At 47.3% G+C, this 13,251-nt stretch overlaps 1 protein-coding gene across 3 annotated transcripts in view; it reads left to right on the forward strand.

The window, feature by feature from the left end:
• The window catches only part of PRPF39 (pre-mRNA processing factor 39), a 271,712-nt gene that overhangs the window by 207,168 nt on the left and 51,293 nt on the right, over positions 1 to 13,251 (forward strand). For all 3 annotated transcript variants that reach the window (XM_033951797.1, XM_033951798.1, XM_033951799.1), the window contains exon 12: positions 12,469 to 12,543. In XM_033951797.1, coding sequence (XP_033807688.1) covers positions 12,469 to 12,543 — 75 coding nt within the window. The remainder of the gene's footprint in view (positions 1 to 12,468; positions 12,544 to 13,251) is intronic.

Consider the following 13,251-nt stretch of genomic DNA (forward strand, 5'->3'; position numbering starts at 1 on the left):
GTCCGCCACAACACCTTCCTCAGGGCTGTCTACATTCAGGGGAAAGACAATGTCTTGGCAGACAAATTGAGTCGTCTTCTCCAGCCTCACGAATGGACTCTCCATTCCAAGCCTCTTCATCAGATATTTGCACAGTGGGGGACGCCTCAGATAGACCTCTTTGCAGCCCCCCACAACTTCAAACTGCCTCAGTTTTGCTCCAGGATATACACTCCCCATCGCCTCGAGGCAGACGCTTTTCTACTGGAATGGGGGAATCGCTTCCTATATGCGTTTCCTCCTTTTCCTCTCATTCAGAAGACTCTAGTCAAGTTGAGGTCAGACCATGCCACCATGATTCTAATTGCTCCTCGGTGGCCCAGACAACCTTGGTTCTCCCTTCTACTTCAACTCAGCAGCAGGGAGCCAGTACTTCTTCCAGTGTTTCCTTCACTACTCACTCAACATCAAGGTTCACTACTTCATCCCAATCTGCAGTCCCTCCACCTGACAGCTTGGTTCCTTTCAACATAACTCCTCACCAGTTTTCTCAAGCAGTGAGGGAGGTCTTGGAGGCTTCCAGGAAGCCTGCTACTCGACAATGCTACTCCCAAAAATGGATTAGATTCTCCTCCTGGTGTATTTCCAATGCCACGGAACCTCAGCGAGCTTCCCTTTCTTCTGTATTGGACTATCTTCTACACCTGTCTCAGTCTGGTCTCAAGTCTACCTCCATACGAGTCCACTTGAGTGCTATTGCGGCTTTCCATCAGCCTCTACAGGGGAAACCCTTGTCTGCTCATCCTGTGGTTTCCAGATTTATGAAAGGTCTTTTCCATGTCAACCCTCCTATCAAACCTCCTCCTGTGGTTTGGGATCTCAATGTTGTCCTGTCTCATCTTATGAAGCCTCCGTTTGAACCTCTCAACAAGGCTCCACTTAAGTATCTCACCTGGAAGGTGGTTTTCCTGGTGGCCTTCACGTCAGCTCGCCGGGTCAGCGAGCTTCAGGCCCTAGTGGCGGATCCACCGTTCACTGTATTCCATCATGACAAGGTGGTCCTTCGTACTCATCCAAAATTCTTGCCTAAAGTGGTCTCTGAATTTCACATCAACCAATCCATCGTGCTTCCAGTGTTCTTTCCAAAGCCTCATTCTCATCCTGGGGAATCTGCTTTGCACACTCTGGACTGTAAACGTGCTCTAGCTTTCTACTTGGATCGCACAAAGCCACACAGAACTGCTCCTCAACTTTTCGTCTCCTTTGATCCGAGCAAGTTGGGACGACCTGTATCGAAGCGCACCATCTCTAACTGGATGGCGGCTTGTATCTCTTCCTGCTATGCCCAGGCTGGATTATCCCTTCCCTGTAAGGTCACAGCCCATAAGGTCAGAGCAATGGCAGCCTCTGTAGCCTTCCTCAGATCGACACCGATTGAGGAGATTTGTAAGGCTGCCACTTGGTCCTCGGTTCATACATTCACCTCTCATTATTGTCTGGATACTTTTTCCAGACGGGATGGACAGTTTGGCCAAACAGTGTTACAAAATTTATTCTCTTAATATTGCCAACTCTCCCACCATCCCATTGGGGTTAGCTTGGAGGTCACCCACTAGTGAGAATACCTGCCTGCTTGTCCTGGGATAAAGCAATGTTACTTACCGTAACAGTTGTTATCCAGGGACAGCAGGCAGCTATTCTCACGTCCCACCCACCTCCCCTGGGTTGGCTTCTCAGGCTAGCTACCTGAACTGAGGAGACACGCCCGGTACATCGGGCGGGAAGGCACTGGCGCATGTGCGGTGCGGGCATCTCGAAACTTCTAAGTTTCTTCAAGCAAGACATGCTTTCAAGATGTCCGTATCGGGGCTCTGTCGGATGACATCACCCACTAGTGAGAATAGCTGCCTGCTGTCCCTGGATAACAACTGTTACGGTAAGTAACATTGCTTTTCCTATGGAAACTTCAGGGGTGGCTTGTCATTTTTACAGTTTCTGAGGGTAAGGTTCAGGTCCCCTTCCTCCCTAGACTCTAAATCACAATTTTTTTATTTTCAGGTTTTGTTTGTTTTTGTCATTTTTGGTGTGAATTCGTGACGGCATCTTGGATTTTATAAACAATCTTTTTTTCTAACCTTGAATTTCTGCCTCAGAACCCCTCGATTTGTTACAAAATCGTTTGGGATGGACTCCCTAGCCCCTAATCTATTGGATGCCTCAACAGATCCCGACCATGGATGTAGGGTGTGACTTTTCACTGGAATTTATTCGACTTCTCTGGAAAGTGTTTTCTGTGGAATCTTGATGCAGCCAGCAGGCATGTCAGGACTTTCTCAGCCTGTTGCACCGGTGGTGGAGCTTCCAGTTCAGGAGCCCTCATCCTGTGGCGGCAGACATCCATTGCAGTAATTGCCATTCAGATATTATGTCCCCTGCCTGTCTTCGGGCACCGCGGACACCCTTATTAGGACTAGTTATCTTGGCCTCCCGGAGTGTCCAGTTGTGGGTGATGATCCTTCTGTACGCAGACGTTTTAAGAATGGTTCTGTTTCTCTTCTCATTGCTCATGTTCTGAAGGAGCTCAGATTGGATTCTCCACCTTTCATTTCTCAGACTTCAGTCATAGACCACTCTAATGTGCTGTCTTCCTTTTATCCATCCCATCCACAGCTTCTTGGGCTGGTTACGGAACAGTGGAACTCTCCAGAAAGCTCTTTCCAGCCTTCTAAAGCTATGTCTAACCTTTATCCACTGGCGCCTGATTTTCAGCAAGTTTTTGAACAGCCTAAAGGATTCTGAGGATCGCAGGGTGGACATCATGTTGAAAAAGCTTTTTGATCTGGCATCTTTGGGTATCAAAGTGACGGCGGCTGCTTCCTTTACGGTGCAAGCCTGTTATTCCATATTGTGCAATGCATCCTCTCAGGATATACCTCTGTCCTCCGCTGGTAATGGATGGTGTGGATTATGTAGCGGATGCCCTTTATGATCTCTGAGTTGTTAGTAAAATCTCTTACTCTGCAGTGTCTGCATGCCGGACTCTTTGGATCTATCACTGGGCTAGGGACACTGCCTCCAAGGTCACTTTAAGCAGACTTCCTTTCAAGGGCCAGCTTCTTTTTGGTAAAGGTCTGGATGACCTCATGACCAGTGTTGCCAAGTGCCGCCCTAAGTCCTAGGTCTTGTCGGTCAGCAGGAGGGGATTGTAGTAATCTTCGTTCCTTCTGCAGGTTTCGTCAGGGCTCCACGTAGCTGGATTTAAGAAAGGTTTGGACAAGTTCCTGGAGGAAGAGTCCATAGTCTGTTATCAAGAAAGATATGGGGGAAGCCACTGCTTGCCCTGTATTGGTAGCATGGAATATTGCTACACCTTGGGTTTTGGCCAGGTACTAGTGACCTGGATTGGCTACTGGGAGAACGGGCTATTGGGCTTGATGGACCATTGGTCTGACCCAGAAAGGCTATTCTTATGTTCTTCTCAGAGATATTCCCATGGCTTCTGCTCTCGGTACAACAGTTCCAATTGTAGGCGGCCTCAGGTTCCCAAGCAGCGGCTGCTCCTAAGAAGCCCCAATGATTCCAGGCATCAGGCAGAGCTTCCTCGCATCAGAGGTCACCTTTCTCAGTTTTATCAAGAGTGGGCTCATGTTTCATTGGATCAATGAGTACTGGACATCATTCAGGAGGGGCACAAGAAAGACGTCTTATGCCTGCCTCCGGATCTATTTCTTGCCTCTCTGGCGGGTCGGCCAGAAAAGGAGTCCTGAGTCTGCGCTACTGTACCATGTCTGTTGGACATCAGAGCCATAGAACCCATTCCAGAACACAAATCGGGCTTAGGCAGATACTCCTTATACTTCATTGTGTCAGAGAGGCTCAGAAGACTGGAGGCCCATTCTGGATCTGAAGTCAGTCAACCACTTCTTGCAGATTCCTCATTTCTGGATGGAAACAGTGTGCACAGTCATAGCTGCTGACTCTCTAGGAGAGTTTCTGATGTCCTTGGATCTCACAGAGGCTTACCTCCATATTCTACCTGGAGCATTGGAGGTTTCTGTTCTTCCATGTTCTGTAACAGCATTTCCAGTTCACAGCTCTGCCCTTTGGACTTACGACGGTGCCCCCGCACTTCACCAAGGTGATGATAGTTGTGTCAGCGTTTTTCAGCCAGCAGGGGGTCCAGGTTCCTCCTTCTTGGATGACTGGTTGATCCGAGCCCCATCTCGTCAGGTGTGCGAAAGTGCAATGGTGACGGTGGTGTCTCTACTGCAAGCGTTGGGTTGGATTGTCAACTTCAGGACAAGCCACTTGACATCTTTCTTTCCCTTCGTGGAATCTTAACTTCATTCTGCAGGGCCTTGGGGATACTCCTTTTGAATCGCTGAAGGATGCTTCTCTTCTGGATCTCATGATCAAGACTGTCTTTTTGGTTGCCATTCTCTTGGCACAACGTATTTCAGAGCTTCAGGCCCATAACATAACAAATAACTTCTGTACCGCATAACCTTGTAAGTTCTATGCGGTGTACAAAATTTAAAAAACAGAACAAAACTATATAATCGTTAAAGGTAATCATTATTTAGGGACCAAGTATGTCTTCAATTGTGTTTGAAAGTGGTGGTAGGACTTGGAACTCAATAATAGAGGCTTCAAGTCCTTATCCCAAAGTGCTGCCTGAAAAGAAAGAAGACGCTGATGGGACTTTTTATAATGATAGCCTTTCATCAAGGAGAAGTTAAAAAGAGCATGAGATTTTCATATACGAGTTGAATGAGCAATAGAGAAGGAATCCATCAAATAACTAGGAGATAGAACAAACCTTTTCTCTGTATTATGGATCCAGGAGTTGTCCTCCGTACCGTACCTTCCTTTCTACTGAAAATGGTGTCAGCCATGTTTGCCTGTGTTTCATTCCACAGGTTCAGAGCACAAGGATCAGATCTTATGCAGGTTGGATGTCAGGAAAGTCTTGCTTCGCTATTTGGAGAGAACTAATTTATTTTATTTTTTAAATTTCTATATACTCTAATTCCTAAACGGTTTACATGATATTACATACATAAATTTATAAAACACAAACATAAGTAAACAAGTCATCAAAATCAGCATTAGAGAAAATCAGTATCTAAAATGGTATTTACAAACCATTATGAGTAGGTTCTCAGAAGATCAGCAGTCGGGAGAAATCAATGCCTAATAAAGGCATTTACAAATAATTGAGTAATGATTTCAAGCTGTCAGATCACCTTTTTGTCCTGACCACTGCGCCTTGCTGTGGTCGGCCAGCGTCCAAGTCCTCGATCACTTGATGGATTTGAATGGCTGTTTCCACAGCTTACATTGCCCATGGCAAACAGCCACTGATTTTACTTAAAGCTCATTTGACTAGAAGTGTGGCAACATCGTGGGCAAAGTTTTACATGTTACCGCCTGATGAAATTTGCACGGCAGCTACTTGGTCCTCTTTTCATACTTTTTTACCCAGTTTTACCGCATGGATGTGATAGCTCGTTCGGATGCCCCTTTTGGGACCTCGGTGTTGAGGATAGGCTTGTCTATACCTTCCTAGTTGCTACCATTGCTTTGGTATGTCACTTAGCATATGGAATCCAGAAGGGGCGTAACAGAACAGAAGATTAGGTTTTACCTTAGATAATCTTCTTTCTGTTAGTCCCTGTAGGATTCCATATGACCTGCCCTCTCTGTATATTCTTGGTTGTTTGGGATAGCCTACTTTTTTCTTCCTCTGTTATTCTTACAGGTTTGAAGATTTTCCAGCCAGTTGCCAGATCTGTGAGTATGCTCTTTACTGAAGGCTCTTTCTCGGGGTGCTAGTCGCACACAGCCGGTTAGTTCTACATTGTTACTCAATGTTTTTCTGAATTGCCTTTGTGCCTGTTTATTACTTGTTCATGTTTTGCAGAGTAGACCAGTTCAAGAATTGTTTGTTACTGCGGATCTTTCCCGTACTCCCTTGTCATGGATTTGTTCAGGAATGTTACTTGGCTTTGGGACTTAACTGGATATGTTTGCTAGCTCTCAGGCTAAAGGGGTGGAGCATATGCTCAGAAAAATGTTTGGATTTCTGCAATTCCTGGATTGCGGGTTGGGATTAAACACCTATCGTATGGAATTCTATAGGGACTAACAGAAGATTATCGAAGGTAAAACCTAATCTTCCAACATTAATGGAATGCAAATTATATTCGCACGGGTAACATTGAGCATGGGAAGTTTAAGAGGGAGGAATGTACATGTGTACAAGAGTTGTGCAGTAAGCTTAGCTGTTGTATGCATATGCTAGGCAAACCAAAAGGGATCACTCACTGGTGTCTGTTTTCTACACATTTAAATATAAGCATTCCAATCTGTTATAACTTGGAAGGCTTATTTCTTTATCGCTCTCTAGACCGGTACAATTCTTTACTGATGGGTAATATCTCACTGTGACCAGCAGGTGGAGACTGAGACCAAACTTTTTGGTTGTAGTATATTAGCTGAGGCTCCCCCTCCTACACCAGTCTTTCTCAGTCTCCAACAGGTGGTAAGATAGAAAAAAAAAAATGAAGGCTCCCCTTGTTAGAGCTGTTGGAATTTGTTTAGGACTCCTGGACAGAGCTTGGACAGGTCCTGTTTGGAGGTCTCGAGTTGGGTCCCTCCCCCCCTTTCCTCCACCTCCCCAGGTTTTTATAGAGGTGCCTCAGCTGGCAGCCTGACCACCGATACCGGTCAGGCTTCTGGCTTAAAGAGCCAGTAGTCTGTTCTGAAAAAAAAAACAAATCCTGAGGCTGTACCCGTCTAAAGGCTTTTTCCCTTTAATTTTGCTGTATTTTACTGTATTTTTCAAATAACCTGCACTTTTCTTCTAGTTAGGTAGCTTATGGAGCAATGAGCACTTTGCAGGGGAGTCTTTGCAAGTTTTGTGCAGGCCAGTCTTTGCAAGTTTTGTGCAGGCAGGAGTGGAGGGGGATCCACCTCGGGTGCTGATGGCCAGGGATTCCCCCTGCAAGTGCCTTGTGAGTTGGCAGCAGACAGCGAGGAAGCCTGGGCTTCCCCCGCCGCTGCTTGTCAGGGCAAAAAGGACTCCCTTACCACTGCTGCTGGCTTGCCTGCTTTAGCAGCTGGGGCGATTCAGGCCTCACAGTCACTGCAGGCCTCTGGAGCTCCAATTTTGGTGGTTTCGGGTATGATTTTGGCAGGAATACCTCCATTTTTTCCTTAGCCTCAGGTGACCTTCCCCCTATATTGGAAAAACAGGGGCAGGTTTCAGCTGGGTCCCCTGCTATAGCAAGGAGTCCCATGGGGTAGCCAGGGGTTTTTCCCCTGATTTTGTGTTAGCCCTTTGTAAGGTTTATCTGACTGCAGCTGGAGGTCCTGCTTCTGCCCCCAGGGTCTTGGGGGGGGGGAGGTGGCCCTCGACGTCCATTATGATTCGACCCCAAACAGCGCCCTTTCTGTTCTCTCTTGTCAAAGCAGCCGCAGGTCTCTTAGGATGATGATTTTTCTCAGGAGGAGCAGGAGTTGGTTGAAGAGGACCTGGACCTTTGGGGTAACCAGCAGGATCCCTTTGGGGGGAACAGATTTTGCGCTTCCGCCTGCTGTCCATGAGGCGTGTCCATGAGGATGCGTCCACGGTGCACCTTTTTCAGTGGGAAGAGCTACATGAGCTTATTTTTCAGGTCTCCTTGGTTTTACATTTTGAGGAAACCAAGAAGGAGCCCCTGCGTGTAGTGGATCTCTTGCTTCGGGGGGTTCCGCTCAGTTTCCCGTTCTTTCCCTATTCATCAGGATATTCAGGATATTGTGATCACACAATGGCAGGTGCCGGAGGCCCCTTTTAGCTTTGCATGTTCTATGGCCCGCCTGTACCCTATCCCGGAGGGGGATCAGGACACCTTAAAGTCGCCTGTGGTGGATGCGGTGATCTCAGCCATTGCAAAGCGGCATACTGTGCCTGTTGAGAGCAGCTCTGCATTGAGGGACCCTGAGGAGTGTAAAGTGGAGTCCCTCCTTAAACAGAGTTTTGATGTTACTGCCCTGGCGGTCCAGGTGGCGGTCTGGTTGCTCAAGCTTGTTTTCACTGGGCTGAGTGTGTCCTTGACTGTGAGTCTGATAACTGGGATTTAGTAGAGTAGGAAGTTGCCAAGATTGAGATGGGTACTTATCTCTCGGATGCCATGTATGACCTTTTCTGAGCTTCGGCCAAGTCTATGGCTCTCGGGGTAGATGCGCATCGTACCCTGTGGCTTCGGGCATGGTCGGCAGATACGGCGTCCAAGACTAAGCTGACAAAATTCCCCTTTAGAGGGTCTTTCTTGTTTGGAGAAGATTTGTACAAGTTGGTTCAGACCTTAAGTGACTCTAAGGTGCCTCACTTGCCTGAAGATAGGGCTAGGCCGCTGGCGCGGGGTGACACTGCTTAAGGGCGCTTGCATGATTTCTGCCGGCTCCACCCTAGTCGAGGGGCCACTTCCTTTCTGACCTCTGGGTTCTCCCATGTCGTTTCAGTGCATGCAGTCCTTTTGGTGGGGCCTGCCAGGGAGCTGGGAATTCCTCCTTCGGTTCCCCCGCTACCTATTCTGCCCAATGACTCCTTGCCGGCGCCACCTCTGGTTCCGGTGGGCGCCTGTCTGCATGACTTCTATCCAATGTGGGCAAAGATCACATCTGATCAGTGGGTCCTGGAGGTGATTCGGGATGGTTATGCTCTGGAGTTTGTCCACTCCATGCGAAATCATTTTCTAGCTAGCTTCTCCTTGTCTGGTGGCGTGGAAGAAGCAGGCTTTTCGCCAGACCTTTTAAAGATTGCTAGATCTCAAAGCAGTGGTTCCAGTACCCCCCTCAGGAGTGTTGCACCGGCAGGCACTTGATTTACTTTGTTGTGCCCAAGAAAGAGGAGACTTTTCGGCCCATCCTCGATTTGAAAGGGATCTCAGGGTTCCATCCTTTTGCATGGAGACACTGCGGTCTGTTATTCTAGCAGTTCTGCCGGGGGAGTATCTGACTTTTCTTGATCTGACAGAGGCCTACTTGCATGTTCCGATCCGGGCCTCCCATCAGTAGTTCCTTCCGTTTGCGATCTTGGTACGGCACTATCAGTTTTGTGCGCTTCCTTTTGGTCTGGCCATGACCCCAAGGACGTTCACCAAGATTATGGCGGTCTTGGCGGTGATGTTGTGCAAGTAGGGCATTCTGGTTCATCCCTACCTAGATTCGAGCAAAGTCATTCCAGGAGAGCACCCGGGTCACGGCTCAGGTGGTGGAGTTCCTGCAGCCGCTGGGATGAGTTGTCAATCTATCCAAGAGTCGGTTGGCCCCCTCTCAGCGCCTGGAGTATCTTAGGGTTCTGTTCGACACCTCCTTGGGGAAGGTCCTCCCAGAGGCCCGGGTAAGCAAATTGCAGTCTCAGATTCACCTCCTCATTGCGTCCTGGCATCCTCAGGTGCAGGATTTTCTCCAGGTCTTGGGGTCGATGGCGGCTTCCCTAGACGTAGTGAGGTGGGCTCCAGCCCACATGCGTCTGCTTCAGTGTGCTCTATTTCAGAGGTGGTTGCCCAAGAGGCACAGTTTGGATTGTCCTGTTCCTCTTCTGGATTTGGCTCACAGTCTTCGTTGGTGGCTTCAGTCTTCCTACCTAGTAGAAGGGGTGAGTCTGGATCAGCCCCAGTAGACGGTGCTTCTCATGGATGCCAGTCTCCTCAGCTGGGGGAGCTCATTGTCTTGGTCCCTCTGCGCAGGGCAGTTGGTCCCCAGAGAAAGCTTGGTCAATAAATGTTCTGGAAATCAGAGCCATCCATCTGGTGGTGTTAGCTTTCGAGTCCTTATTGACAGGCATGTCGTTCCGGGTTCTTTCAGACAATGCCATAGCGGTGGCCTATTTCAATTGTCAGGGGGGCACCAAGAGTTCTCTGGTGGCACAGGAGGCAGCTCTGCTTATAGTCTAGGCAGTCTCATCTTCTGGCTGTCTTGGCTTCTCACATAGCAGGAGAAGAAAATGTTCAGGCGGACTTTCTCAGCCATCACGTGCTGGATCCTAGAGAATGGTGTCTGAATTCTGCAGCCCCCCTCATGGACCTGATGGCCATGAGTGTCAACACCACAACATTCCGCTTCAGTCGTCACAAAGACTGTCAGGCCGACAGCGGGTCTTCTATATGTGTTCCCTCTGTTGGCTGTTAGCGGGCAGAGTTCTTCTTCACGTTGTTCGCCATCCCGGCCTCATGATCCTGGTGGTCTTGGACTGGCCCAGGCGTCTGTGGTACGCGGATCTGGTTCATCATCTGGTGGTAGATCCTTTTCCACTGCCTCTCTCGACCTCCCTTCTGGTTCAGGGGCCCATTCCAATGTTCAATCTGGGTCCCTATTGTCTTATGGCTTGGCTCTTGAAAAGTAAGAAAGGTTATTCGGATAAAGTGATCCCCAATCTCTTGGGGTCCCGGAGACTTTCCACTTCTCGGGCTTATGTGAGTGTTTGGCGTTTATTTGAGGAGTGGTGTGCTGCATGTGTAGTGGTCCTTTTGTGCTTCTTTGCCTAACATCTTAGAGTTATAGCAGGATGGCCTGACCTGGCTTGGGTCTTCTCTCCGAGTTCAGCTTGCGTCTTGTCTGCCTTTCGTGGGTTGTTACGGGGTCAGCATTTGACTGCCATTCCTGATGTGGTTCAATTCTTGTGGGTAGCCAAATTACTAAAGCCTCCCATTTGGCCATCTGTTCCATCTTGGGATCTTAATCTGGTCTTGTCTGTGCTGGTGCGCCTATGGTTTGAGCCGTTGGGTGCCTTCTCATTGAAGTATCTTACTCTTAAAGTGGTCTTTTTGGTGGCCATTACTTCGGCAAGACGCATTTCTGAGCTGCAGGCTTTCTCTTGTAGGTCTCCCTTTCTGGAGTTCTCTAGGGAATGGGTTGTGTTGAGGCCTGTCCCTTCTTTTCTGCCAAAAGTGGTTTCGCCTTTTCATGTCAATCAGCCGTAGTCCATCCGGTGTTGGGCATTTGGGAGGGCTCTTCAGAGCAGAAACAGTTGAGCAAATTGGATGTCTACAGGGTTCTTCGCTCTTATGTTCAGTGGACCCAGGAGTTCAGGAAATTGAATCATCTATTTGTCCTCTTAGCTGGTCCTCGTAAGGGCAATGGCGTTTCCAAGGCTACCTTTGCGCGGTGGATTAAAGAGACTATTGCTTCCCGATATCTTCTTCAGAAAAAGCCTGTTCCAGAATTTCTCAAGGCTCATTGCACTCGGGGTCAGGCAGCTTCTTGGGCTGAGTCTTCTCTTATGCCTCCAGTGGATATTTGTAAGGCTGCAGTTTGGTCTTCTCTGCAATCCTTTCTCAGACACTACCTTGTGGACGTTCATGCATGTCAGAATGCGGTATTCTGTGAGTGTGTTCTGTTGTCAGCCCTTCGGGTGGCCCACCCATGATGGGTACTGCTTTGGTATGTCCCATCAGTAAAGAACTGTACCTGTCTAGAGAGCTATAAAGAAGGATAAATTAGGTTCTTACCTGCAAATTTTCTTTCATTTAGCTTCTCTAGACCAGTACAGTTCCCCACCCTATCTGTCTTTCTGTGGTGATTGCGGTTTTTGTTTGCGGGCAGACTTTTCTTTTCTGCGAGTTCTAATATTTTTCTAGTGCCAAGGATTTAAAAGGACAGCGGCTATGGCATAGCTGGTGAGCTGTGGGGGCATTTTCACTGCAGGGTTTTGGTTCTATGCATTTTCCAACTACGTCACTATCTGTTTGATGTTGTATTCTCTTGTTCGGAGTGTTATTACTGTTGCATGTTTTTTTTAATTATTTCTTCTTGGCTATTCGGCAGACTGGCATAGGGGAGGGAGCCTCAGCTAATATACTACAACCAAAAAGTTTGGTCTCGATCTCCGCCTGCTGGTCACGGTGAGATATTACCCATCAGTAAAGAACGGTACCGGTCTAGAGAAGCTAAAAGAAAGAAAATTAGCAAGTAAGAAACTAATTTATCCATTGTAGCTGGAAACAGGTTAAAATGTATGCTTGCTTTCAATTTTGCTCTAACTCACACACATTGCCACTCACACACATTGCCACTGCCAACGTTTAGCTTCCTTGTGCTTCTAAATTAAAACTGGCAGATTTTACAGACAGAATAATGGGAAATCCTCTTGTCAAACATTCTTAATGCCTACTCCAAACTGATTTTTGGTTTCATCAGTTTAGGGCAGTGTTTTGTACATGGTTCTCTGAACATTAAGAGAGATGAGGAAATTACCTCATCCTTTTGAACACAGTTGTATGCTATTTGCTCTAACCTTTGTCTCGCACATTGTTTTCTGGACTAAATCCCTCTGAGCATTCTGGGATCACACTGGCGCTAGTCTGGTGCTAATCACATATAGCGCTGGCGTTAGATTTTGAGCATAGTAAATAGTTTACAGTGTTTTTGCTTTGGGGGGGGTCAACATATTAAATTGTACATGCGTGTTGTTTTTTTATTTATTTATTTATTTTTTAACAGACTTTTAGATGCCTATGATGAACATCAGAAGCTTCTGAGTGAACAAGATTCATTAAAAAGGAAAGCAGAAAATGGGTAGGTTATATTTGTTTCAAAAATAATTGAGGTCACTGGAAGATTTGCTTGTGTAAAGTTCAAAAGGTTTATGGGGGGGGCGTTTATCGAGCAGTTTTGCTTTCATTTTCTTTAATGCCTGAAGCATAATGAAATCATGCTACATTCCTATTGAGTTATATGCTTAGATGTTTGGAAGTTCCTAGAGCACGGGTTCTTGTACAAATCCTCTATTCTGGACAAGTGGGTTATGGATCCCATGTTGCGAGACTGATTGTAGGAAGTCTCATTTACATAATTTTTTCAGACCTTCCCCTCTTACCTCAGGATTCCAGTTGCTTTTAGGGAAATGACTGCATTCCTCCGCCAAGTCGCATCCATGGTGGTGTCGATTGGTGGCGGAGGTCCCCGGCCGTTGGTGTCGGGCTGGAGGGGCAGTCAAAAGACCAGCAGTCCAGTTTGCAAGCGTATTGAGGCAGAGGTTATTCCTATAAGCTGTTTTAGCGTCCTTTCCTGCAGCTCTCAGCACAGTAAGTACAGGACTTGGCAGCCTGTTACAGCAATTTTAGGAGGTCTTAAAAACCAGTTTTTGGACAGTTTGGGAGTTATTCCTAGTCCCCGCCCCACCTCTAAAATCCTAAAATTGCCACGTTTTGGGGGTTCTGTGTTTTTGCCTGACTATTTTGCTTTGAAAATTGCACCCACGGTGGCTATCTTGGATTTTCCCAA

Source organism: Geotrypetes seraphini, chromosome 7 (genome assembly GCF_902459505.1).
Source record: "Geotrypetes seraphini chromosome 7, aGeoSer1.1, whole genome shotgun sequence".
NCBI lineage: Eukaryota > Metazoa > Chordata > Amphibia > Gymnophiona > Dermophiidae > Geotrypetes > Geotrypetes seraphini.